The sequence below is a fragment of the Diaporthe batatas genome, assembly GCF_019321695.1.
Source record: "Diaporthe batatas strain CRI 302-4 chromosome Unknown Contig00032, whole genome shotgun sequence".
In the NCBI taxonomy this organism is placed as follows: Eukaryota; Fungi; Ascomycota; class Sordariomycetes; order Diaporthales; family Diaporthaceae; genus Diaporthe; species Diaporthe batatas.
Genome location: NW_025408579.1, coordinates 131,268 through 158,622, shown reverse-complemented (window position 1 = coordinate 158,622; position 27,355 = coordinate 131,268). Strand labels below are relative to the sequence as shown.

General features: G+C 46.9%; 6 protein-coding genes across 6 annotated transcripts; 2 read left to right on the top strand and 4 right to left on the bottom strand.

Moving 5' to 3' along the window:
- Positions 1-61: 61 nt before the first annotated feature.
- KVR01_013789 (uncharacterized protein) lies at positions 62-2,602 on the bottom strand. The gene is made up of 3 exons (XM_044786468.1): positions 1,998-2,602; positions 1,049-1,926; positions 62-957 (listed from the first exon to the last, which is right to left on the bottom strand). Exons 1-3 carry the CDS (start codon positions 2,155-2,157, stop codon positions 628-630), a joined length of 1,368 nt encoding a protein of 455 aa, XP_044637216.1. The 5' UTR covers positions 2,158-2,602; the 3' UTR covers positions 62-627.
- Positions 2,603-7,937: 5,335 nt separating this feature from the next.
- On the top strand, positions 7,938-9,795 carry KVR01_013807 (uncharacterized protein; the record flags this gene model as incomplete). The annotated part of the gene is made up of 3 exons (XM_044789091.1): positions 7,938-9,151; positions 9,476-9,703; positions 9,777-9,795. The coding sequence occupies 3 exons, from the start codon at positions 7,938-7,940 to the stop codon at positions 9,793-9,795; spliced, it is 1,461 nt and encodes a 486-aa protein (XP_044637234.1).
- A 486-nt stretch (positions 9,796-10,281) lies between these two features.
- KVR01_013784 (uncharacterized protein) lies at positions 10,282-12,358 on the bottom strand (the record flags this gene model as incomplete). Its single annotated transcript, XM_044786045.1, has 2 exons — positions 10,282-11,122; positions 11,187-12,358. 2 exons carry the CDS (start codon positions 12,356-12,358, stop codon positions 10,282-10,284), a joined length of 2,013 nt encoding a protein of 670 aa, XP_044637211.1.
- A 650-nt stretch (positions 12,359-13,008) lies between these two features.
- Positions 13,009-13,460, top strand: KVR01_013772 (ribosomal 40S subunit protein S20; the record flags this gene model as incomplete). Its single annotated transcript, XM_044781310.1, has 2 exons — positions 13,009-13,050; positions 13,152-13,460. 2 exons carry the CDS (start codon positions 13,009-13,011, stop codon positions 13,458-13,460), a joined length of 351 nt encoding a protein of 116 aa, XP_044637199.1.
- Positions 13,461-13,571: 111 nt separating this feature from the next.
- KVR01_013808 (uncharacterized protein) lies at positions 13,572-16,977 on the bottom strand. The gene is made up of 3 exons (XM_044791630.1): positions 16,768-16,977; positions 15,745-16,061; positions 13,572-15,671 (listed from the first exon to the last, which is right to left on the bottom strand). The coding sequence occupies exons 1-3, from the start codon at positions 16,811-16,813 to the stop codon at positions 14,328-14,330; spliced, it is 1,707 nt and encodes a 568-aa protein (XP_044637235.1). The 5' UTR covers positions 16,814-16,977; the 3' UTR covers positions 13,572-14,327.
- A 1,867-nt stretch (positions 16,978-18,844) lies between these two features.
- KVR01_013802 (uncharacterized protein) lies at positions 18,845-26,970 on the bottom strand (the record flags this gene model as incomplete). Its single annotated transcript, XM_044790539.1, has 2 exons — positions 18,845-20,182; positions 26,740-26,970. The coding sequence occupies 2 exons, from the start codon at positions 26,968-26,970 to the stop codon at positions 18,845-18,847; spliced, it is 1,569 nt and encodes a 522-aa protein (XP_044637229.1).
- Positions 26,971-27,355: the final 385 nt, after the last annotated feature.

The following is a 27,355-nucleotide window of genomic DNA, read 5'->3' as shown; positions in this document are numbered from 1 at the left end:
TTGAAAAGGCCCCTGGATGGGTACGCGTCGACCACGAAGACGGCTGGCCGTATTGAAATTATGGTTCGATTTTCGTCAACCGGCAGTGGCTTCGCATACAGCTGAAGGAGCCGACATCAAATGAGTACGCAGCCGGACTAGGAATAACGAGGATTGTCAGGCGAGGCAAGAAAATAACGACATGCTACACGTCAACGCCGGCGTAAACCCTTGCGCGCAAGGTTTTGCCCTTGCGCATTCTAAGGAGTACCTCACGCTGTACATGATCGAATCCCTTATCAACGTTTTCTCGTAAGGGATATACACAGCACAGTGAGATCATCGGACAAGTCTATTCCCACATCTACCCGAGTCCAACTCGCATCAACGCATGTGCTGCTTTTGCGCAGTCTCCTCCGCCTCTCTCTGATCCAGTCGCTTTTCGCTCTAGAGATTGCATGGCCCGCTGAAATCAGGTCTAGAAGCTCTCATCGCTATGCATGTGCACCATATACGTATGGCACGATTCAAAGACCCGAACTATGCGCATCGCTTTTCTTGTGAGTGACTGCATGTGCAGCCTTTTGTCCATCGTGCACTCCCAACACCACGCCAGAGAAACCCATAGGGGCCTCAGAAACCAGGGCCTCACTCCGTCTTGGCGCTGCCGAACTTGGCCTTGATCTCCTCCTCGGTGAACGCGGTGGTGTGTCTCCTGAGCATGGCGGCCCGCTCGTCCATGGTCATCCGGATCTGCTTCTCGCCAATGGGCACCATGCACTCGGCCAGCCGGGCATAGTCCTTGCGCAGTAGGGTGACCGTCATGAAGAGGTAGTCGATGTCGTGGAAGACCAGGGCACCGTTCGAGGAGTAGGTATGCTTGGCCTTGAGAAAGGCCGCCGGGTGCTCGCGCCAGTGCCTCATGGGGTTGAGATGGTGGGAGGTATGGTACCCGTCGTTGAAGCAGTGGCGGTTGCTCTAATGGACAGTCAGTATTCTGCACTCACTCAAAAGCCGGGTAGGTGATAAAGGAAGCCCTGAAGTGGACACAGGCAGGAAAGGCACGCACCGGGACGTCGATCAATGTGATGCTCGACCGATAATCACTGTCCGGCTCGTCTCGGTCTACGAGTGCATGCTGGCCCCAGTTGCCGATCATCAGACCGAGACGCATGATGGCCAGCGGCAGCAGGAACACAAAGATGGACGCCCTCCAGTTGAGCTTCCACATGCTATACTGCAGGGCATAGCTGCTGAACTCCCAGAAGGCTGCCTTGGCGGCGAACAGAGGCCTGTTCTTCCTCAGGAAGTAGAGGGGGAGCTCGAGCCACACGAAGAAGTAGAACCGCCCGACGTAGTGCAGGAAGTGCCAGAGGCTGTCCCGCTGGTACCGGATGGTGGAGCTCAGGTCATCGGGCCCGTTGCCCTCGACGTGGTGGTGCTTGACGTGGTGGTAGAAGTACGAGTTCCAGGTGTGGCCCATGAGGGGATCCAGCAGGTAAGGGAAGGTGAGGTCGAACCAGGCGTAGGACTTGTTCAGGACGCCGCGGCCGTGGATGTGCTGGTGCATCATAAGCGTGTAGGCCCCGGTGTATGAGACCTGCATGACGGTGTGCATGACCCCATGCACCCAGGTGAAGTTGTAGAAGAGCCACAGGGCTGAGGGCACCGAGGTGGTAAAGTACAGGATCATGTGGGTGAGCATGACGACGTCCGTCTCGACGCGGACGACGGACTTGCCCAGCTCGACGTAGGACTTGAGCAGCCGGTCCAGGACGGGCGGCAGCTTGCCCAGCGTGCTCAAGTCCCATGTGTTGAACACCGAGGGCTCAAAATAGGCACTGCTTGGGTCGTTCATGCCCGTGATGATGGCCAGGGTCGCCTCATCACGGGCGGCCTCGTCCTCGCTGACCACCGACACGGCCTCCTCGGTGTGGGCGAGGGAGCCTGCAAGTAACGTTTAGCAAAGGCCTGGGCCACAAGCAGGTATTCGGAGATAAGGAAATGGGGCGCGTTACCATCCGCTTGAGTCTCTGTGTAACCGTTGTCTCTGACGACGGCGTGGCCATTGGACGGGGATGGCCTTGACGCTACCTCCTTGATGTCCGCCTCCAGGTTCTTGAGGATCAAAGCGTCGGCCTTGGACAGCTTCTCACTGAACACTATCTTCTGGTCCATCGTGAGGGATGATCGCCGGTGATGCTTTTGCCCTCGGGGTGTGCTCGCCGGTGCTGGGGACCCTCGTGTTGAGGACGCGGTTGGGGAAGCTCCTTGGCGGCGACAATGTGCGTTGCTGAAACCCCCTGACCTGAATGGGTGAATGGGGACCCTGCGGAGAAGCTTTGGAGCAGTCCCAGGAGAATGGTAGCGCAGAATCAGTGTACGTACTGTGCTGTAGGCACGCACGGGAGACAATGCAAGGGCTGGCGGTGACTGCGTGAGCTCAGCTCGATGCAGACTTTTTTTTTTCTTCTCTCCCGGGCTCTCTCCCTCTCCTTTCCTTGGGTTGTGAAGAGCCACGAGCCGGCCAATGTTCCGAGACCACGTTATGGTTAGGGGGGCAAAATGGTCTGACGCTCTGACCGACAAACCGACGCGTGGAACAAAAAAGGCGGGTGTTTCGTTTGGACAGGGGCGCGTCGAGTTGCAAAGGAAGTGTCTGGCTGAGGCTGGGCAGCTGTGGGCCTCTGCGGACGACCTGGACCGCGCTACTGGACCCTGAATGCAGATTCGGGAATGGTGAGATCGCCAAGCAGCAGCTACGATGAATGCACAGAGTCATGCACGAGCAATCCTCGGCCTAGATACACAGTGAGCCTTGGAAGCTATGTACATTGGTGGATTGCTGTCGCTGAATATGATATATCAACCGGAGGCTGGGGCTGCGCTTCATATGTTCCCTACATGTAATGCTTCTTGCTGCACCATCGATCCGGCGTCTGTTCTATTGCATTCCCTAGGGCCACGGTGGAATGCCTGGATGCCTGGACGAGTGTGTGGAGATGTCACGGAATACAAACCGAAGCCAAGGTACAGACAGCCAGACAGCGTGTGGCCACATACTCCGTACGGAGTACTACTCGCTGCGCTGACTTCGGGCATGGATTTGTCCCCCAATGCAGGCATGCTTTGCCGAGATTGGCCCGACGTGCTGGCAAGCAACAAACCCGCCTTTTCCTGTCCCGGCGGTTCGGTGTGCTTGTTAGCGATGTGTACGCCAGTGAAAATCACCATCGAAAATATTGCATTGTTTGCTCAAGTGTACGTAGGCAGGCCACCGTTTGGCGTTGCACCACATCACTTCCCATACATAGGTAACCAGATCTAAAAGAAACCCCTCCCCCGGCTATCGCACAAGTGTCCCCAGAGACGATGGCCTTTACCTACATATGTAGTTAGTGCAGGATCTTGTCCACATTGGGCGGCGTTCTGCTGAGAGACAAAAAGCGATCCCTCGGGATACCCAGGTAGTTAGACCTGGCAAAAGAACCAGCATCCCCGGCGTCAAGGCACACTGGGACCCTCCAACATTTGAACTACTATGTATGTATGTCCACCCACATGCCGTCACTTTGAGCAGAAGTACCCATAGGCCACTTATGACCCGCACCCATCGAGCCCTCCCACTCGGAAGCATCAATAGAGCAACGACTTGCTTTTACCGGCCAGAGATCACGTATAGGTCGGCTCCGGACTTCCGGATTCTCACCTTGCACAGTACACATGGACCAACCCGATTCTGGCCAAATCTGCGGCCAGATGATGCGCACACCCGAGACATTGTTTGGTGTGACAACACAACGAGCCGTGCTTGCCTGCTTGCGCTTGCTTGCAAGACTCCTGCATCATGGGGCATGGGGCATGGGGTGGGTGGGAGGGGATTAGTAGTCAGAGTCAGTTCGAGAGTCAGGATCGGCGGAGTGCACATGTGTGTGTTGTGGCAGGTCCCGAACACTGATCTGAACACACACATACACACACACAGACACACGCACACGAGACCAGCGGGTTCACTGCGAGTCGCCGTTGCGGGCCCTGGCCCTCCTCCTGAGAGCGCGCGCGGGTTCTGGTGGCTCTCGTGTCACCTGGCACCTGTCTCTGAACCAGAAGCCGCTGCCTGCCGAGGGCCACCTACTGTGAGACAGGATGGGGGACAAACGGGAGGACAGCGAACGGTCAGCCGAGGCAGTTGGTTCGGATGAGTGAGTGTTCATCACTGGCTCACTAACAAACTGCTCTGGTAGAGTGGGAAGCAGGCTCCTGTGCAGGAGCCGAGGCGCTGAAGGAGACATATATTCTCACAGCTGGATAATCACGGGACCAACTACAAGTTGATACACAGATGGACTCTGGTATGTCACACAGATATACCATGTGCGAACCACCTTGGAAGCCACTCACGCTCGAGAACGGTACTTACACCGAACGAGCAACAGTCAAACAGATAATTCCTACGCGCGCTGTGCAGTTAGAAGAACATTTTATAATATCTCAAGCACATGATATCCCGAGGGTCTTCTCCACGCCCTACAGATTTCCGACTCTGTGGACCATCAACAACCAGTACGTCACGAGGCGGCTCGCTGCCGTCAAGATGCGATCATCCAGGTGCATGCGCCTAGCCGCTCCTGTCCGGCGAGAGTAAAAAAAGACGTTGACCCAAAAAAACGCACGCAAGAGCAACGCCCGGGTACATGCTGACCACAACCCGCATAACTACTAGATATCGTGAGCCCCCAAAAACACCTGCCCGAGTCCAGATTTTTGCAGGGAGGTATACAGAGAGCCTCCTCACACAACCAACATCAGCCTCATGCTCGCCGCCTGCCTGCCTGCCTGCCTGCCTCAGTCTGGCCGCCATCACCAGAAGGATGAACTTGCAGGCCTGGCACTGTTGGCAGAGAGACCTGCCCAGGCTGGCTGGCAGGCTGGCCAGTAGCCACGCAGAAGCAACAGATGTTTAATAGGGAGCCAGAGTTAGTTACATGGATCCCCACGCCACCACCCAACCCAAGGCGGCCCCAGCCGTAATTTTGTAGTACCTATCCTGCAGGTCCAGACAGCTCAGAGTGCAGAGCAAGGCGTGAACCTCCACCACCCCCACCACCACCTCCTCCACCAGACAGACAGGACAGGACAGGACAGGTGGGGTGGTCCCGGCCCCGTAATGAGTTCATGTGGCGTGTCGCCGCCGTCTGGATCCGTAAACGCCAACCAAGACATGGTCCAAATCCAGGACAGGACGGCACCAGGAACCGCCCACCCCAAACTGACGTGGCGCTGTGTATGTATGTATGTATGTACGTATCTATGTCTGCATGTATGTACGTGCCTTGCCTTGGTGCCTTTGGTGCTTGGGAGCGGGCCAGGTAAAACTAGGGGCCATGTGTCTCTGGCTCGCTAATCTCTCGCAGGAGGAGCCAGCTGCAAGATGATGCTGCACGATGCTGTCCCACTCACCCTCCCGGGCCCAGTAGAGGCGGGCATGCCGTTCTCGAACCCGGCGGCGGCCGCGCGAGACAGAGACATGGACGGGCAGTGCCCCGTGATGTCTACCAGCCAGTCAGTCTGTCTAACTGTCTGTCGAGAGGAGGCCAACTAACTAACTGACTAACTTTCCCTCTCATACCAACAGGGGGGAGTGGGCCCTGCTGGCTGGAGCCAGCCAGCCAGGCCGTCCCCAAGGCCTAGAAGCATTGCTGCGCAGCCAGTCCGCGCCTTCACTATTGCCTAGATAGGCATTCAGGTATCAGGCGGTGTTTCTCCCCCATCCTGCCTACCTGCTTGTCTGCCTACCTCCTCATCTCCGTCACCAAGCCATGGAATAAGTAGACAGGCGGCGAGCGGCGAAGGCAGGTAGTCAGTCGCCACCGGGGCTGCTTCTTAGTCCAACCTCCTCTGCTGCATTGCCTGGATAGACCGCGCCTAGGACGAGTGCTACAAGTCGGCCGCTGTTGCATCAGGACACAGCCCACTATCAAACACGAATTCAGATTTACTATCTAGGTGCCAGCAAGTCGTGGCTGACCGAGTATGGTTCACGAGGATGATCGGTAAGGAGGCTTGACAGCCAACTGTGTAGAGTTGCACAACCTTAAGGCGCCCTGATGACACCCAGAGCATCAGGCAAAGATCTCCTGATAAGCGCTGCTTGCAGCGTGGTGTCTGGCCCAGGAACAGCATCGTGTCTATTCTTGGCTGGGGGAGGCCTTCCAAATGGGGACAGTTGCACAGTAGTACATGCCAGCCATACATGCTAGGTAGACGCGCTCTACCGAGAGAAAGGGGGGAGGGGGGTGCGCCCAAGCAACAAATTTGACCGGTGTCCTGGGGGCCCTGGGAGGGCGTGTGCACCACCCGGCGACCCGGTCTGCCCATGAACAAGCAGACAAGAAGGACAATGGTGCACATATGTAAGGGTGGTGGTAAGAGCAGGCCTGACACATCGAATCGCGGCACGGAAAAAGCAACAGCCTGTGACACATGCACATCGGGCCAATCTTCTTCAGTGGCATATGCGGGACGGAAGCAGGCAGCACCGGAAAAACCGACCTATCAATATCGGGACTCCCCAGGCTCTTGTCTCAACAACAGGTGGTCTGGGCCGTGGATAGACAAACACCCCCTTCTCCCAAGGTCCCAAGGTCCCAAGGTCCCCCTTCCCATTCTTGAGTGTCTTCTTCTTTTGCCCCCCGCCCCCCGCCCCCCAGCGCGCACACTGCTTCCACTCACCCCCAATCCCAAGGAAGCTGTGTCCTTGGTAGAGACAGGCTGGATAAGTGCTAAGCCGTGTGCGCTCGCGCGTGCGTGCGTGCGTGCGTGCGTGTGTCGAGCGTGTCGGATGCCGGGCAAGAGCCAACGGGCACACCGGCCGGCACAGAAGTCTGGGAGACGAGGCAGGCCAGCACAGCTGGAAATGGGCAGATATAGGCTCAGGTGCAGGCTGTGGAGGCGATTGGCGGCCACCCTGCCCCTCTGTGTAACCACCACAAACATGATCGCACCTATCACGGGCCGCAGCACCGACGCTCAATCCTTGTGCTGACCGGTACCTCGAGGCCAAGGCCACGCCACAAATGCTGTGTTGGGTCAGGGTTGCCCAGGTGGTGCTGCGAGCCAGCAGCAAGCCAGAAGCACACAGCAGCTGGAAGTAGCAAGTAGCAAGGAACCAGCAGCAAGCCAACAGCCAGCACTACGGCAGGTGTTTAGGACAGTACAGGAGGAGGGCGACGACGAAGAAAAAGGGGGGGGGGCGTAAATTAGGAAGTACAAGCAGAGCAGAAGGGAGGGGGGGTGTGCTGTGGGAGATGTGGGCGGTGGGCTGTGGGCCCAGACTTGGAAGGATGGGGGAGGACCGAAAGGAGGAGAAGACAGCGAGGGGGCACAACCTAAGGGCGTGACGAGCAGTATGCGAGGACACAGATCTGGGAAGGATGCTGCCGCTGCCGCTGCCGCTGTCACTGTATTGTTGTTGCTGCTCGGATGCTTGGTTGCGTGCTTGGTTGCTTGCTGCTGCTGCTACTACTTCTGGCGCTGGTGCTGCTCTTCTTTGCCTGCTGCTGTTGCTGCTGTCATCATCATCATCGGCGGCGGCGCTGTATAGGTGGGGGGGAAAAGAGCATTGAAATACCCAGATGCATCCCGTTGTGACACTTCCTCCCACACATCCGCACACACCCCCCCTTCACAACCAACGGGTCAACCGACACGAGATCCCCAATGCACCTTGCACATAGGTCTTGCTTGCCCGCTTGCCTGAAAGCTTGCCAGCTCTCGCCCTCTCCCACTCAAAGCTCTGGCACTTTGGGCACAATCCCGCTCGCTCGCTAATCGACCTCCCTCGTTGGTCCGCCGGAAGCGAGATCACTTAGCTGCCACCAGGGCACCGCTCCGCCAGCGCCGCCCAAGTTGGGATCTTGATCAACCGCGAGGCCCCTACGCCCGCCCTGAAAGTGGAAATGGCAAACGAAAGGCGACTCAACAAGTCAGCATCCCGCACTCTTCGACATGGGGGTGGTACCACTGTCACCTCCGCCGCCTCCGCCCAGGGTTCTGTTGGCAGCGGCAGCAGCAGCAGAAGTGGCAGCAGCAGCGGCAGTGGCGGCACGGTGAGCGCGGTCAGCGGGGGGAAGAAGCAGAGCAGGCAGTATCGTCTCCCACCACATCCTCCCGTCCCTCCTGCTCAGGCTTCTCTGCTGCAGTCACAGCGGGTACCCGCGTCCGGCGTCGCCTTCCCATCAGCACGACAGGTTGGCTACGAGTCCCCGCATGTCAGCAACGGCAACGGCCGGTATTACGCCTCTGCCGGCCGAGGGGGAGGAGGGGGAGGGGGAGTAGGCGGGGGGGAGGCAGGCCTGGCCACGACCTCAACGGCGCGCGGTGCTGCGGACGGCCTCGCCTCAACCGCAGCCGTGACCGTGACCGCAGCTGACGCCACCCAAGGGTCGACCGAGACGGTGGTCCCGTCGGCGGACCCGGATGCCATGGAGGCTAAGAAGGGACTGAACAAATGGGGCGCCTTCGACTCGCTCAGCGGTTCCGGAACGGGCACGTTCGGGTTTGGACCCCTGCTGTTCCACCATGTGGATGAGACACCGCGGGACCCGTACGACACCACCAACATGATGCTCAACGACCCCATCAGCTTCAACCCCATGAGCGCCATTTCGTGGGCAAGGCTGGATGAGAGCCCCGAAAGCATCGATGAGCTCGAGGGCGACCATTCGTCGACGGCACAGCAGTCGGACACGGCACCCTCATCAGCCAGGGCTGCAGCCGGGGCCAGAGGCAGCAGCAGCAGGCATGACGGGGGCACCACCGGCCGTGCCGGCTATGTCGACAGCCCGGCCAGCACGGCAGCAAGCCCACGGCATGGCAGCGGTGCATCGTATGCGTCTGACGTCTCCGGGTCGCGAACCTCATCCGTGGCAGGAAGCAGCGTGGGCAACATTTCTAGGACCTTCTCGGACACGAGTCTCGTGAGCCCGGACACGGAGAGAAGCTCGGCGCCGGTCCCTTCGGCCTTTACCACTCCTCCCAGCTCACGGACACCTCACCCTCCCCCTGGCCAGCAGCAGCAGAAACAACAAGGAGGAAGCCAGGCCGAGTTCCCTGGCCAGTATCGAGCTCAGCAACCGCCGCAGCAGAAGCAGCAGGTCTATCAGACACAAAAGCCAGTCCAAAGCAGAAGCCCCACATCGCATCGTGCCACGACAGGCCATCAGCCTTACCCTAGCGAGTCCTATGGACAACCGCGATCACGGCAACATAGCCAGCAGTCAAATCGACAAGGCCACCGACAGCAGCCTCAACCACAACAGGGCTCACAGTCACGCCAGCCCCAGCCCCAGCCGCCCCAGCAGCAACAACAGCAACAACAACAGCCGTTGCAACAGTTGCAACAGGCTCGAGCTCCAGCTCCAGCTCCGCCCACATCACTCCCGGCCCACCAGCCACCAACGACAGACTTCCTCCTCTGCCTGGGCCCGCACTGCAGCGCGCGGTTCCCGACCGAAGAAGAACTGGCCGCACACTACCGCGCCGAACACGCCTTCACCTGCACCTGGGCCTCGTGCCCCGCCGTCAGCTTCACGTCGAGAAACGCGTTGGACTGGCATGTCAACGCCGAGCACTACCTCGTCTGCCCCGTGCCCGGATGCTGCGGGGCCACGTTTGGCAGCAAGAGGGCCCTCGAAGGGCATCTGAAGGTGAGTCGAAATTGCCAGTGGTAAAGCGGTGGCCATTGCTATGGCTGCTGTTCATGTTTGGTGTTCGGTCGGGTGTAAATACAGTTAAAGTACTGACTCGTCAATTTAGGGCGAGGTCGTTACGACTTCGGTGCTGGCGCCAACGGGAAGCTCATCTTCTGCGATGCCGCGGAGACACCCGCAGCAGCAGCAACATCAGTCACAGTTGCAGTTGCAACAGCCACAGCAACAATTCCAGCAGCAGCCGCAGCAGCAGCAGCAGCCGTTCCATCATCGCGCACGGCGCCGATCGAAGAGCCCGAGCTTCTCACCCGGCCATCGACCGCCCCAGAGGACGAGACGATAGGACTTGGTCAACTTATCGCCGGGATCGCATTCAGTCGACACGTTTCGAGACGGTCAGTACCGACGTTTGTGATAACACGGGCTGATCCGATCGGGCCTGCTCGGCATGTTAAGATCTCGAGAGTTCTGGCACAGACGCTATTGCTTTTGGGACGATGGGGGCAGGTGGCACGAGCGGTGGATAATGATATGATATGCATTCATGAGACGAGCCCTTCGTCAAACATTGGACAGCGCCAGGGCTCGTCGTTCAGCCGGGAAACCCACCCCTGGCCATCTTCTTGGCCCGCTGGTCACGCCTGCTGTGGTTTGCCCTCTGGCTCTTGCTGGCCTCCTTCCGGCGTCTCGCCTGCTCCGTGTCGTGCTCGCCGCTCGGCCCGGCAACGTTCCCGCCGCCACGGCCTGGGCCACCACCACCTCGACCCCGCCCCCTGCCGCCGCGACCTCGTCCGCCGCGCCCTCCGCGCCCACCGCCGTCGGTATCGGACTGTTCCGCGCCCGACCCGGCTGGACTCGCCCGCCATGCCGTGCTCGTCAGCTCGTTCTGCTGCCCGGTGAAGGTGTTGGCGGCGCTGTATTTCATCTCCAACCTGCGGTTCTGGTTGGCATTGCGCGACAGCATGACAGCCCACCCTTCGATGGCCTCGTCTGTCATGCCCGTGTCGTCCTTGAGCTTGCTCCTGGCCGCGCTCCTGCGCGTGGCCTGGTCGCGCTCAAAGGCATTAGGCGTGCTCTGGTACGTCCTCCACAGGGTCTCCTCGTTGTCGTTGGCGGGGTCCTCCGTGGTTGCCGCATCAACGGTGCCGCCAACATCTGCGGCATCGTAGGTGTCGTCACGCTCGTCGTCGTCCGAGTCAAAGGCTGCCAGCGCCGACAGGATGGCAGCTTTGTTGGGGGCAGTGGACCGATCGGCGAGGATGTCGTCGGCCGTCTTGTCGGGGGCCTTCTTGCCGATATGAAGCTGGGAGGCGTCGACAGCGAGACGGTCTAGTTCGTCGTCGTCGAATACGTTGCGCCGGGTGGGGAGGAGCGGCGGTGTTGAGCGCGGCAAGAGGCTGGACCGCCGTCTTGGTTTGGCAGTTGTGGTGGATCTGATGGAGGGGTCAGCTGGGGGCATTTCTAATAATACTTAATCTAAGACGTGTTGTGACATACAATGGCTCAGATCGATCCGCCGCGCTGAGGTGCGGCGGCAATGAATCTTCGAGGAGGTGTGCGATGACCTGCTCCGTCTCGCCGCCGTACTCGTCCAACAGCTTGGACACAAATCCAGACCCGAGCTCTGGGAAGAGATCCTGTACTTGTGTGATCTGGCTCATGTGGTGGACATGTACATCACCGGCCATGGCCTCGTGGTCGTCCAGGGCCACGCCTTTACCCTTGTCGATCTTGCGCCTAACCAGACGCTTTGGCTTCATGCCAACTCCAGGTTTGCGGAAGGCCTCCAGGTCCATGATCATGTTCTTGGTGCGGGCGTTCTCTGTGCCCGATGCCTCGAGCCTATGCTTGATCTGCTGGAGCAGCGGTGTGGTGCTGACAAGCTCGGGCACGAGGGAGTCGTTGGCGCTGGTCGGGCCGGCCTTGTGGTCCTCAGCAGCGGTCTTGAGCGAATACAGCTGGTCGGTGAGCAGGGAGAGCTTTGGGGGGCTGCTCTCGACCAGCCCCATGAGGCTGAGGTATGTGGTGGTGATGATGGTCTTCCTCAAGGGGGGATTCATGATCCTGTAGCAAGCAATAAGGCCGTCGAGGAACTCACTCCCTGCGAGGAAAAACGAGGCAGCACAAGGGGATGCGCTGATGAGGTGGCTCAGCCTGTGGAGATATTGCTCGACCGACTTGAGGTCCCCGTTGAGGCCATTATCCAGGTTCTTGATGAGGAACTTCTTGACAGGGCCCAGGAATGCCTCGACAGTGTCGTGGGACGAGGCCGAGAGGGAAGAGAGGAGGCTGCTGGCCCGCTTCTTGGAGTAGACACGGCTGAGGTCGGACAGGAACTCCCACTGCAGCAGGACAACCGGTGGGGAGGAGGACCTCAGGACCCTGGCGGCGAGCAGGAAGCAGTCCTTGAGAAGCAGCCTGGCGGGCGCCGAGGTGCCAAGCAGGGCAGAGCCGTGGGCGGCGACCTCTCTCATGAAGGAAGCGAGGAACTGAGACACTGATTCATCGCCGAGGGTTTGCTTGGAGAAGTCGGCGTCAGACAGGGCGAGATGGGCCTCAGCCAGAGATATCCAAGCACCCAGGCCGGCGTTCCACTCGTCGATGGACAGCAGCTCCTTCCATGCTGCGGTTGGAAATGGGGCAAACGGGGGCAAAGAAGACGAGCCCATGGTGGTGAAGTGGAGTGGGTGGTTGTTGTCGTCGTTGTCGTCTGAACCTGGGAAGTTGGTGTCAGAGATGCAGGAGGAGGATGATGAGAGTATGGATATGAAGAGGAACAGAAAAGGGCAGAAAAGGTATCACAGCACCTCCTTCCTCTCTCTGTCTCTCCCACTCTCTCTTGCAGACAGACGGCTTGCTTGGGGCGAGGTGCGTCTCTTTTACATTACATGGAAGCGACAAACGGCCCAGCAGCTTGGCCCAGCTAGCTGCACCGGTACGCCATTGATGTACTTTCCCTGCCACGAGGTGCTTGTACAGTACAGGCTGTACCTACCCGCCTGCTGCAGACGCTGACTGACTGACGCAAGGCAAGCACGTCTCGCCGGCTGAGTCATCATGATTCACGCCAAGCAGCGCTAGTCCGGCTTCAGACTAGCGCAGCAGACCTGCCAAGAGTGTGCAACCCTAAGTTCCAACGAAAAAGGCGCCCCACCAAAACCCCAGACGGCGAGAGAAATCTATCGCGGGAAGTTTGTCGAGCGGCGTCGTTTTTTTCCCTCCCCCATCAACCAACAAACCCGCCAGCCTTCATCACTTTGCCGCAACGTATCACCCGTTCGAGTCGTGAAGGAACACCCACCACACCCAATCAATCAAGATGTCTTACCAGAAGCCAGAGAAGGGAGACTTTGAGGGCCCCGTACGTCTCTTTCTCTTTCTCTCTCCCTCGTCCTCCATTTTGACAAGTCCATTTTGACCCGACCATCACTGCTAACAACAACCTCTTCCCCCAAACTACAGAAGACCCACAAGATCCGCATCACCCTGACCTCCCGCAAGGTCCAGTCCCTCGAGAAGGTCTGCTCCGAGCTGATCGAGCGCGCCAAGGGCAAGGACCTGCGCGTCAAGGGCCCCGTCCGCCTGCCCACCAAGACCCTCAAGATCACCACCCGCAAGACCCCCTGCGGTGAGGGTTCCAAGACCTGGGACTGCTACGAGATGCGCATCCACAAGCGCCTCATCGACCTCAACGCCCCCACCGAGATCGTCAAGCAGATCATCGTCAACATCGAGGCCGGTGTCGAGGTCGAGGTCACCATTGCCGCTTAGATGGTCTGACAACAGGGCGACCGTGTTGAATTGGGCGGGACTCTCGAACTTCTGCTGGAAGATGTCATGTTGATGTGTGGCAACGTCAATCAGGGTAGTGCGGGATACCAGACCAAAAACAGACAGTTCCTCAGATTATTGTGCGCCGATGCTTGTGTTGTTTGTGTGTGTGTGTGTGTGATAAAACATGTGCAGTCGTGACTGCCTGTGACTGCCTGTGTCAAGACGAGGGACGCCTTGTAGTATTATTATCTGCCTAGAAGACAACAGACATGCAGATGCGCAGTACCCGGGACGAACCTACTGCCACTCCAATGGCCCTTCACGGAGGCTTGCACGGGGAAAGCCACAGGTCAGAGCTGGCCATTTGCGGGCTTCAAGCAGAAATGGCACAGAAGAGGTCATACTAGATGGTCCCACGAGAAGCCCGACGGTATCCGTAGTCTTGATCAATTACGTACGTATTGCTATGTTATGGCGACAGAAGCCAGCCATTTCTAAAAACGCCTCCCCCAGACCTAAACGAACAGTGGTCTCGTCAAAACCACCACGTCTTGGCCTCGATGCATGCAAATATCCTTTTGTTTCGCCACCAGCCTCGTATATGTGAAAACACACACACACACAAACACACACAGAGAGAGATTGTCGCTCCATCTTTTCAAAACGCCGGCTGCCAGCACAGTGCCTTTTATGCATGCATCTGAGGGTTTTCCAACGCCCTTGGTTTAACGCCCCCACAACGGACGACCAGCCATATGTCGCATCAAGCTGAGACTCCTCTTGTTTTGTTGTTCGGGACTCTCTGTCGACGGTGGCATCCACCATACCATAGTCCCATGTTGTTGGCCCTACTTCCCCCTCACCTCATAGGTCCCACGTGCAGTATTCCCTCATCGGCGGGGCCTCGGGCATCCCACTTCCACCAGCACCCGCAAAAGTGAACCGGCCCGTGGACACAAATTGCTCATAAGCCGCCTTCTCCGCGTCAGTGTACTCCCGACCAGGCTCTGTGTCCTTGTAGTACGGCGGAGGGCCATCCGGGAACCAAATCTTGGTCCAGCTGCCGTCAAAGTTCTGGATGCCTGGCGTCGGCTTGGGCGCCTCGCCCTTCTCGGTCACATCCTTGTAGGTGATCTGCTTGCCCTTGAACGACACGAGGTATCCCGTCCCTGCCTTCCTGGCGTAGCTGTCGTAGGGCGGGTGCTGCCTGGTTGCGTTGGGGCCGTAGGGGTTGTTGGGCCCACCAGGAGCCCCTGGCGCAGGCTTCTGGGGTCCTGCTGCGAAGCCATTGCTTACCTGGGCGGTGGCGGGCTGCGCGAAGGGATTTGCTGCTGCAGGCTGCGGCTGGCCGAATGGGTTTGCGGGTGCCGCGGTTGGCTGAGCTGCCTGGGCGAAAGGATTTGGTGCTGTCGAAGGACCAGATGGCTCCATAGACACCTCTGGCGCGGTTGTTTGGGGCGCCGGCTGCCCGAAGGGATTACCTGACGCAGCCGCGAAGGGACTCGGGTTGGCGCTTGCTCCGCCCAGCGCTCCGAAGGGGCTGGAAGAGACGCCGCCGCCGCCGCCGAAGGGGTTTGGCTTCGCGCCTAGCTGTGAAGGCTGACCAAAACCGCTGGGGGCCGCAGGTTGAGGCTGCGCAGGTTGGCCGAAACTAGGGGTGCCGAAGGGGTTCGCTGCCTGGCCCAGTGCCGAGGGTTGGCCGAAGCCGCTTGCTGGTTTATGTCCAAGACTTGAAGGCGCGCCGAACGTGCTGCCTCCACCCAAGGCCGAAGGCTGACCAAAGGCGCTTCCCCCGCCGAGAGCGGACGGCCGACCGAACGCGCCGGCCCCGCTGCCCAGAGCCGAGGGCTGGCCGAATCCTGACGACGGAGCTGGCGCAGCAGGCTGGCCGAATGGGGAGCTGTTGGCACCACCAGCGGCGGCGCTGAAGGGGTTCGGAGCCTGTCCAAGAGCCGAAGGCTGGCCGAAGGCTCCGGCTGTTGACGGGGAGGAGAAGGCATTGGCAGGTTGACTCTGCTGGATACCAACGGGTCGCTTGCCGACAGCAAATTCGCCAGTGCTAGGGATCGAGTTTGTCTGACAGACGTCGTGGCGGTTGGGATGGTTGTTCTGGGACTGTACGATGAAGTCGATAGCTCCGTCAAGGTTTCCCAGCGCACTCTGTATCTTGGACTGCGCCTGACCCCAGAGGCCTTGTATCTCGTTCAGCTGACATGTATGTCAGCATTTCTGGTGCTCATTCTTCACCTAAGGAAGAGGGCCAACCACAGGCGAGACGTACCGCGCCCTGTGCATTTCCAGAAGCCTCTCCCATCATGTAATGCAGCCTCATCTCCTCGAAGCTTTGTTCTATGGGGTAGCCGCCCCACAGCTGCTCGGGGGCATCGCGGCCAGGACCGTATGCTGACAGAATCCATGATGGCCTCTCCTCTGCGAGATCCTTTTGTATTGTTTCCTTACTCAACGAGAATTGGCTGGGCTGTGCTGTCTGCTGTCGCCCAAATCCTCCGCGATTGTTGTTTGAACCACCGGAGAGGACGCTGAAGGGGTTTGCGCTGGCCGAGCCGTTTGCGCCGGGATGCTCGTTTCTGCAGTTGTCTTGAAAGACGGAGAACTTGTTAGCATTGTGCGACTTGAGTCGGCCGAGGGAAGTCACGGGCGTCTTGGGTGTCTTTGGAGAGTCAAGCTGCATGGTGATGTCGTAGGCTGGGCTTCGCGCAGAGCGGACGACGACGGGGCTCCAGATGTCCAGTTCGACGGTGATGGCGATAGTAGGGGTTGGCCAGCCGCCCTTGTGGCTGGAGGCTGACTGGGCCGTGGCCAGAGGGTGGGTTGGTCGCGCATTAGAGTCTCTTTCGGTGAGTGGCCTGGTCTTGGACAAGTCGAGAGGGGGAGGTTTGGGCTTCGCGGCGTTGGTGAGAAGAAAAGGGATGGGCGCATTGCGGACGACAGCAGTGCCGCCGCCGTTCGAGAGGGCCACCATCGTCACACTCGTCGTCGCCAGAGTTGCCAGCAGTCTCGCTTCGATTCGACTGGCGTCGACTCGACCCGCTTCGCTTCGACGGGACTCGACAGGTCGGTGGATGAGGTACAGTGCCGTAGATGTCGTCGGGTCGGATTGAGTTGTCACACCAAGCAAGCCTCGCGCGGGTGGTGGAATGGTCCAAGGGCTTGGCTCCAGGAACAGGTTTGAGGGCAGAGGAATGTACAGTGTTTCAAGGCCGACTGATTTGACTCGCCCAGGGATGGGATTGATGGGCAGGGGATTGTCAAAAAGAAGGGGGGCAAGCTGGGGAAAACCTACTGCCAAACCTGCAATTACCTTGTTGGTAAAACTTGCAGACGGTCATCTCGCATCTTTTGCCTTTTGCCGAGCTTCAGGAGCTACCATGGGTGCGAGGATTGCGGGGTAATACTATTTAACGGATGAAGGCCTCATTGTTCTGGGGCAGAGTTGGGACGACGGGCCGACCTAGAATACAGCCACACAATAGGACGAGGTTGGTAGGAGGAGGAGGAGGAAGGTTGAAAGTTCACAAAGGAAGACGCGACGACGTGAGGGCCGTGCACGGACCAGCCTTTCTTATCTTATCGGCCGTGGCCGGCCGTTTGTTGGACAGTTGCTTGCAGTGCTGGGACCGTCAGTCTCGGGACCGTTTCGGCGCCTGCACCCGCTCGGCTATGCCTAAACCAGACACAACTTTTCTTCAGCTTCTTGCTTGGGCGCCGCGCACGTGGAAGATGGGAGATGCGATCCATCGTGGACTCCGTTTACATCCTGCATATGACCGTGTTATCCTTGTCGGGCGTCACTCATCTAGGCAAATGCCCAGCAGCGTCCTTCCGTGCTTGACACTTTTGCGGGTTCAAGTTGGACCTTCTCATGACAGTTTTCGGTGGCTGGAACTTGACTGCGCACAATTTGAGCTCATGGTCTGGCTCATTCGACAAACACCCAGCTGTTGTGCAGCAACCCTGAAATCCCATCCCACGAGGTCTTAAGACTGAGCTCTCTTTGCAAAGACGCTCAATTACTTCATCCGTGTTGGATTTGCCAGCCAGATGGGAGGACGAAGGGTTCAGAAAGTTGATCCAATCACTTCCTGCCCAGCTACTTTTCTGAAGATGGTGAACTCGACATGATGGCAGCAATGGCCACGTTGATTTCTTCAGACCGTGAGCTTTTGACCGTCTTCTGACGAATACAAGGGCCCACAGTGGGTTTTCTAAGTTCAAATGTTACGTGGGATCGAGGACCAGCCATTGGCACGACAGGCAGACGCATGATCTGGCAATCGATTCCAGGTTCCCCAGCCTTCCGCGAGTAAACACACTTACTTGGACATCACAACATCTGCTAACCTAAGCCGCATCTGATCCATAGACAGCCTCAAGTATGGGCAGGACTCAGCATGCCTGCATCCAAGTTCCATCCGACTTGACCAGTGGGATATCGCCAAAGTACGAGCCCCCCACCTCCACTGCAACCAAGCCCCTCTTCCACCTCACACACAGCCGGCTGGGCGAATTTTGAATCTGCCTGCACTGCCCGTGGACATCCCCCTCAGGGCAGGTCGAGCTGGGACATGGGATACTTAGGTACAATGTAGAGGGTGCAGGTGTCGGTTGCATGCATGGATCCGAGGATGCGCCCCTAGATGGTCTCTTCTAAATCCCCTAGGTGCATACCAATCTTCAACCCTGTTCTTCGGAGATCAGTCGTTAAAGTTTGCGGACTTGCAAACGACCGGGCATCCTGGGCCGGGCCAAAAGACAAGGCTGAGAGACGCCAAGAAAACCCTGGGAAGGGAACAGTAAAATGGGGCCAGGAGTGAAAGTAATTCCCGATTGGCTGTAGCGTATAGAAGTCGACGGACAGTGCTAACAACAATTATCACGGTCACATCGGCGAGATGCAATATCATATTCCGCTCGGGGGTTCAAGAGTGCAGGCAGGGTGATCACAGCTAGTACTTCCTCAACGAGTATCATCAGGTCTTTATTGAAGAGCCTTCTTTCTCCCGTCTGAAAAAGCTTGACTAGAGTCTTTGCAGCTTCCTGCTCCATAGAGGTAATAGTATCCGAGTTGTCCTAGACCGGAGGGCTTGAAGGGGATAGCATGCAGTAGTGTACCAATATTACCGCGTGCTTGCTGATTATCAGAGCTCCCCTTGGCAGACAGGAGCTGATCATGTCAGCCTGTAGTATTCCATAAGTCCGAATGAGATGAGCAGGAAAGAAATGGCCATGGGTGGTCGGGAACAAGAATGTACACCCTAACATGCAGCAGGTATAACAACCTCGAGTGTTTGGCAAAGACAGAGAGACAGAAAGTCAGAGAGAGCGTAAAAAAGCATCAATCCCTTTAGCTCCATACATATTCACAAGCGGGCATCAAGTCTCCTCTCGCGCCTCTTAACCCTGATGGTTGCCCCCGTCGGCGGAAGACACGTGATCCCATACCACTGGTTTTCCGGCCTCGTGGCCAGCGGCTCAAAGTCATACTCCAGCAACGCATGCGCCAGCACTAGCTTCAACTCGGCCGCCGCGAAGAACCTGCCGGGGCACGCATGCCTACCATGACCAAAGACCAAAAGGTCGGGCCCTGTCGTCGGCAGGGCGTAGCGGGCGCGGCGCACGTGGTCCAGCCCCTCCTTGCTGCGCTGCTCGCTGAACCGGAAGGGCGTGTAGGTATTGGCCCCTTCGTATTTAGCCTCCTCGTGCATTATGGAGTGCGCTGCCACAGAGACCAGGGTTCCGCGGGGGAGGTGCACCCCGGACGGGGTCACCACCCCGTCCGGCGCGGTGACGGCCCGGCCGAGGCCGACGGAGAGGATGGAGCTGAAGCGGACGCTCTCGCGGATGGCCGAGTCCAGCTTCACGAGCTCGCGCAGCGCCTGTTTGGTCCAGTGGCCGCCGTGGGCGTCGAGTACGGAAGAAATCTCGGCGCGTAGTTCCTGGATACATGACGGGTCTGAGGAGACGAGGTCGAAGATGGCCTGTGTGGACGTTAGTGACGTCGTGTGGATTGCGGCGAAGTTGACCGCCAGGATACGGTCGGCGAGCGTCTGGCTACGCCACATGTAGGGGTCGCCCGCTGCCTTGGCCTGCTGGATTGACCATTGAAGGAAGTCATTGTGTTGCGGCCCGAGAGAGTCGTCATCAGGGTTCTCCCGGTGCGCGTCGTAGCGATGTAGACGCCGGTCTATCTCGGACACTAGAATTTTGCGAAACCGCCGGGTGTGTACGCGGTTGGGGATGGTGATGAGCGGGGCCAGGAGCGGACGCAAGGGCTTCCAGCAGAGCTTGATGAGGGTAGAGCTGAGAGGGATATCCACTGCGAATGCCATGCCGTTGTTGACCAGGTTAGGATCACGACAGAACGGGCGCCCAACAAAAACACGATTGGCGACACCGCCTACAATATGTCGCATTGTCTCAAAGACAGATACCTCGTTCCATGAGTTTCTGTCAGTGCCCCAGTGCTTTTCGAAAGCCCAAGCCGCCTCCCCAGCTAGACTTGGTATCAGGCTTCCGATCTGAGGCGTTAGTGCCGTCCGGAGGAGGCTTTCATGCAATGGTACCCGTGGGATTGTTGGATCTGGAAAGGTGTAGTCGACCTGGAATATCTCAAAAGCTCTTTCACTGAAACCGAGGACTGAGTCAGGCTGATTGGTGATGAATTTCACGTCTTGAGACGGTAAAAGTATAATGTTACCCTATAAGAATAAAGGGATAGATTTCTCTCAACTATAAACCTATTTAGGAGGGAGAGAACAGTCCCTTTTATAGATAAAGGTAAATCCTCTAAATACCTATTAGAATATTATAGAAATTAAAAGAAATAAGTATTCCTTATATAAGTTAGTACCTTATATTTAAAGAACTAAAATAGTAGTTATAATAGGTTATAAATAAATATAAAGCTATTAATAAATAGAGTATTTTTTATAATCCCTTAAAAGTTAAATATATAATATAAGTTATTTAAATAGTTTTTTATAAAAATATAAGTATTATTTAGTTTAATTTTAAAGATTTATTATTAAGAAAAACCTTTATAAAGGGATAAAAACTTAATAAATAGTTATAATTATAAGTGTTTTAATTAAATAAAACCTTTATAAGGAAAGTTTAGTTTATAAGTAAAATATAAACTATATATATATTAGTAATTTTTAATCTAATTTATTAAGTAAAATAAAAACTAAAAGTTTAAAAGTTTAATTATATTAATAATTAAATTTAAAGCTTTTAATATATAATTATAGTTATTTTATTAAAAGATTTTATAATTATATTTATATATTATTATATTATTTATATATAAATATATTTTTATATAATTTAATTATTATATTTAGATTATTATACTATATATATTATAAATCTATAAAATATATATAAATTTATAGGCTTATAAGTATAAGTTAGGTATAATAGTTATAATAGTATATAGTATATTATATATTATAAGTTAAAAAGTTACTTTAAACTTTTATTTTAAATTATTCTAGACTTATAGGTTAGAAGTACTTTTAAATTTATTTAATATATTTTTAATATATTTTTAATAGCTTATAAAATATAGAAAGATTTCTACTTTTTAATAAGAATTTTTAATAGTTAAAAACCTTTTAATATATAGGGTTAAATTTAGTTTTAAAGGAGAAAATAATTTATTTATAAAAGTAAAAACTAAGTATTTTTATTTAAAAGTTTATTATTTTTAGAAAAATACTTCTCTTTATTAAATATATTATAATAGATATTTATAGTTTATTTATTATTTTTAAAATATTCTTTTATTTTAAAACCCTTTTATATATATATATAGAATATTTTTATATTTATTTTTATATAAATTATATCTTTTAATTAACTTAAATTCTTATTTAATTATAAGTTTTATTAATTAATTTATAAGGTTATTTTTATATTTATTTTAATAATTTTAATTAGATTTTCTTAACTATATATTTATTAAAGTAATATATAATATTTATATATTTAGTTTATTTATAAAATACTTAATTTTTAATTAATTTTAAGTAATATTATTATCTTTATATATTTTACTTTTAAGAATATTATATTTTAATTTTAAAAATTATTAAAATAAATTATTAAATTATATAAATAAATTCCTTTTAATAGCTTCTTTTAAAACTATATATTTAACCTTATAAGTACTTAATATAAGCATTTTTATTATTAAAAGGACTAACTAATAAGGTTAAATATATTTTTATTTTTAATAAATAAAGAGAATATATAATTTAAGATAGATTTTCTATTATTTATATTATTACCTAATTTAAGTTATAATAATCTATTAAATATAAAGTATTTTCTCCTAAATACTAAAATTTTTATATATATTAAGGAATTTTAATAAATATTTTATAATTTATTTAATTTTTAAAGTATTTTATATTAGGGTTAGATATATATCTAACTAATTTAGATATTAAAAGTATATATTTAACTTAATTTTTAGATTAATATATAAAAAAGCCTATTTATTATTAAAATACTTCTATTTTTATTTTAAAGGCTTAATTTATATTTCTTTTAAAGCTCTTTTAGAAATATAAAGTATTAATTCTAGCTTTATTTTAATATTATTAATATAATTATTTTTAAATATATTAAATTTTATAAATATTTTAAAAGTATATTAATTTTAATTTATAGTAATAATTTTATTATTTTATTAATTTTAATATTATTTCTAGAAAATTATTTAATTCCTTAAAAATCTAAATTTATATTTTTAAATATTAAAAATTAAATTATTTATAATATTTAAATTAATACCTAAAATTATTATATTATTTATATAGTATATAAATATTATTTATAAATTTATATTTATAAATATATCTTTATTATAAAGATATATTTTAAATTTAACTTTTATTAAAATATTAGTTAAATATTTATATTATAATAAAGATATTTATTTAAAGTTATATATAGCTTTTAATAATAAAATAACCTTATTTTTATATTTATCCTTATTATATATAAAGTTAAAGAGTTTAATATATATTTTATAATTTATATTAAAGTATAAAAGATATTTTTATATTATAACTTAATATATATTAGCCTTTATTAATTATTATAATTAATAATATATTATAAATCTTTAGCTTATAAATAGTTAAAAAGTCTTTAAAAATCTATTTTAAATTGTTATTTATAGTTATAAATAATTTATTTAACTTTATATTTAATAGTCTTTTCTTTATTAACTATCTAACTAGATTTTATTATATTAAAATTATTTATATATTTCTTTTAATACCTATTTATTAAATAATATAGTTTTATTTTTAAATAATATAGTTATTTTATAAAAATTTTATTTTTCTAGACTATTCTTTTATCTATTATAAATTTAAGCTATAAATCTTTTTAAAAGAATTTAATATTTCTTTTATATTAAAAGGTTTAATTATAACATTAATTATTATAATAATAAAAGAATTATTAAAATTATTTATAATAATATTTATATAAGTATTTTTAATAAAATATAATTTTTATACCCTCTTACTATTATTTTATCTTTTATAAGTATCTCTTCCTTTATAGAAATTTTTCTTAAACTTTATCTTTTCTATAAGTATTTTTCCCCTATAAGATTTTTAATATTATTTTTATTTTTAAATTTATTAAATTTATTAAAGAATTTTCTTCTAAAATTTATATATCCTATACTAATATAGGTTTATTAGTCTCTATATCTTAAACTTTATATATATATATTTTAAAAATATAGTTTATTAAAAGACCTTTTTATTCTTAACTTTTAATTTAATTTTATATTTATTATTATTATAATAAACTATAAAACTTTAAATTCTTATATTATTAATATTAAATATTTTATTATTTTTATTTTATAAAGACTTTTAAAATTTAAAAAGTATATAAAGTTATATTATATAAATATATAATAGTTTTAAAAGTATCTCCTTATAATATATATAGTAAATTAAAGGCTATTATTAAATTTTAAATTTTATTTATTATAATAAAATTTAATCTTTTATAGCCCTATTAGGTTTTTATATATATAAGAGTAATAAAGTAATATATATTACTCTTATTAAATATAGATTTAAATTTTTATTAATAAATTTAATTTTATTATTAAAGAAGAATTCTTTAATAGATTTATTATTATTATTTTCTTTTATTTTTAAAGTCTTTAAAGGCTTTTAAAACTTTATTCTTTCTTTTAATAAATACCTATATAGATATTTAATTTTTTATTAAGAAATAAAATATAATATTTATATTTATTATATATAAGTATAAGTAGTTTATTTATATTACTATATATTTATTTAAAAATATTATATTTTTATTATTTAAACTCTTTTATTATATTTAGTTATATATTTAGTTTATAAATAAATATTATATTTAAAGGTTTATAGAGTTTTAATAGGAATTTTAATATTTATTTTATTATTTTAAGTATTTATATAAGTAGAATAAGGCTTATATAGTTTAAATAATAATATTAATAATATATATTATTTAAAAGGTTATTTTCTTTTAAGTAATAAAAGTATTTATTTATATATTATTATAATTATTATTAAATATTTTAACTTTAATATAATATAAGTTATTTTTATATTCTTTACTTATAAATCTATTAGATTTAATAAAATAAAATTTAGCTATATTTCCTTTTAATATAACTTATATAATATAATTTATAATACTATAATTAAATATATTTAAACTTAATAAAAGTATATAATATATATTTAGTACTTTAAATTTATAGTTATTATTTAAAATAATATATTACTTTCTTTAATATATTTAATATTTATTATATTTATTTTACTTTATTTAACTTTTATTTATAAATTTTAATATTTTAAATAGTTTTTATTATATAAACTAATTATATTTATTTTATTATTAAGTATAAATTTTATAGGTATAATTCTATATAGCTTTTATATTTTATATTAATTATTATATTTATTATAGATATATAAAGGTATAAATAGTATTTACCTTTTATTTAAAACTTAATAAGTTAATATTATTAAGGTTATTAATTATTTTATTTATATTTATTTTATTTATAGATAATTTATATAGTATATAAGTAGTAGTAATTTTTAGAATTTTTTTAATAAATCTTTTTATTTTTTATCCTTTAATTTATTAAAAGGATTAATATTTTTCTTTTAGTTTAATAATTATAAAGAGTAATTTATTAATCTTTTATTTTAATTTAATTTATTAAAATTTAGTTTATATATATAAATATTTTCTCTTTTTTTCTTTATTTTTAAGCTTTTAATACTTTATTAAAGTTAAAAATAGTAATTTTCTTTAATATACCTTTTAAGTTATAGTAAAAGTACTTTATAATTTCTTTTTATTATTATTATTATTTTTATAAATAATATTTTTATAAAAGCGTTTTTCTTTTCCTTTTAATTTATTTATTAAATTAATAAATAAAGTATTAAGTATATAACTTTTAAAATCTTTTTTAAGCTTTATATAATATTTTATATAAATCCTTTATAATTATTATTAAATAAATTTAATATTTAAGTAATAATTATTTATTTAAAAGGTTAATATTATTTATTTTTAAATCTTTAATTAATTATTTAATTTTATTTAAATATTTTTATAGTATTAAATTCCTTTAAAGAGGTATTTTAAAGTTCTTTTAGAATTAAATATTCTATAATAAATCTATTAAGTTTATAAAGACTTTTAAAAGTGTTCTAAAACTTTATAGTAGTATTTTATACTTTATATATATAAAAGGTCCCTTTTATATATTAAGTAAATTAAGGTATTAGTTTTATAGTTTTTATTAACTAAAAGATTTTATAAATTACTATTATTTTTAGTTAAGCCTTCTTTTATAAGGAAAGTTATAACTTTTATATTTTAATATAGGTAATTTTTATATTAGATAATTAAAGAATACTATATTTATTATATAAAGCTATTAGAAATTTTTAAATTTTTATAAAGGAAAAGAACTTATATTATAGAAATAAATTAAAAACCTTATATAATAATACCTTTTAAATATATTTTTACTATATTTAATATATTTTTAACTCTTTTATAGTTTTCTTTATAAGGGTTTTATTTATTTTTAAAATTAAAAATATTTCTTATAATTTTTAATTATATTAAGTATAATATAATAAATTAAAGGGTTGTATTTTATAGTAATATTATAAGTTTTAAAAGGATATTTTATAAAGTTATAATAATAATAATTTTATAATAATATTAAAAATATTTTTAAATATTTTTATAAATTAAATATTAAATATAATATATATTAATTTTATTTAAATATTAAAAACTAATTAAAATAATTAATTTTGAATAGATTATAGAATTTAAGTATTAAAATATTATTAATAGGTATTTTAAAAGATTTAAAGTTTTATTAATTGGTTGAAATAGTAATATAAGTATTATTGAAAATTAAGGAAAATTTAAGGTTTTAAATAATATTTTTATAAAAATTTAATTAAGGATTTATAAAGTAAAAATTTAAAAGGTAGGATTAAAAGAAGGATTTTTAATAAATATTTAAGGGGTTTTTAATAAAAAAATTAATTTAAAGGTTTTTTAAAAGAAATTAAAAAAGTTATATAATAATTTATTAAAAATATAAGTTTAAATAGTTGAAAATAATATAGTTAAAATTTATTTATTAAGATAAATTAAATAGTATACTTTATAGTAAAGTAGGTCTTATAGTAGTAAAATAATTAAAAAATATTTAGGGTTAGTAGTATTAAGGGTAGATATAAATAGCTTAAGGTATTTATTAACTTTAATTTAAAAAAAGTAAGGTTTAGTTAACCTAATTAGGAAGGTAGTTAAAGGATTTAATTTAATTAAATATAGGCTTAATAGGCTTAATATAATAGGTTGACTTTTAAAATAGATAAGTTAAGTTTATTATAATTTAATTGGTTAAGTATTAGGGGATATAATTTATAAAAATAAAGGGATAGATTTCTTTTAATTATAGATTTATTTAAAAAGAAGAGGATAATCCCTTTTATAAATAAAGGTAAGTCCTTTAAATACTTACTAGAATATTATAGAAATTAAGAGAAATAAGTATTCCTTATATAAGTTAGTGCCTTATATTTAGAGGATTAAAATAGTAGTTATATTAGGCTATAGACGGATATGAAGTCGTTGATAAATAGGGTATTTTTTACATGCCCTCACCTGCCACAGGCACCAGCACTGGATGCTGTCGATATTGAGAGTGTGCCTGAGACATTGCCGCTTGGAAGTTCTTCGTGTTTCGCCATTTCGCCTGAAGGATAGGAAACCAGTCACCCTTTTGAGATCCAATAATAGGAATATCAGGAAGAAGAGGACGTTTGAAAAGGAGCGTGAGGAAATAAACGACAAGAATAGTAGGCACCAGAATGGCCGGGTCCAAAAGCAGCTCAGAGAGCATTGCAGATGATTATGCCGAGTCAGTGGAACGAAGTAGGATCGTTTGGACTTGGACTTCAGAAACCTAATGCACAATTTACGTCTCCACCTGGGCAGCAGGCTCCTCATTGATCTTGCAGTGATCGGTGAGCTTTGAAGTCATCTCATGCTGGCCGTTTCTGATATCGTGGGCTAGCACTGGATTTGCGCACGCCCAACCATCCCCGCCTTTTCCTTTTTTTTTTTTGCCACGAGATTATGCTCTGCTTCTGTCATGTTCATGTCATTGAGGCTCCGAATGAAAGGTGCCGCAAAATCTCCCGGGTTGTGGGCGAGAATTGTCGGCGGAGCGGGTTGGTGCTGACCGGTCTCCGGTGGCCATGCAGGAAGAGCAGGACAAGGAAGGA

Excerpts from the sequence above, each read along its gene's own strand:
- KVR01_013789 (XM_044786468.1), bottom strand. The coding sequence starts at position 2,157 with ATGGACCAGAAGATAGTGTTCAGTGAGAAGCTGTCCAAGGCCGACGCT. Across the intron at positions 1,927-1,997 it reads CACAGAGACTCAAGCGGATG|GCTCCCTCGCCCACACCGAG; the intron begins GTAACGCGCCCC and ends CGTTACTTGCAG. Across the intron at positions 958-1,048 it reads TCACATTGATCGACGTCCCG|AGCAACCGCCACTGCTTCAA; the intron begins GTGCGTGCCTTT and ends ACTGTCCATTAG.
- KVR01_013808 (XM_044791630.1), bottom strand. The coding sequence starts at position 16,813 with ATGACCGTCTGCAAGTTTTACCAACAAGGTAATTGCAGGTTTGGCA. Across the intron at positions 16,062-16,767 it reads AGGTAATTGCAGGTTTGGCA|ACAACTGCAGAAACGAGCAT; the intron begins GTAGGTTTTCCC and ends CCGTCTTTCAAG. Across the intron at positions 15,672-15,744 it reads CTGGAAATGCACAGGGCGCG|CTGAACGAGATACAAGGCCT; the intron begins GTACGTCTCGCC and ends CATACATGTCAG.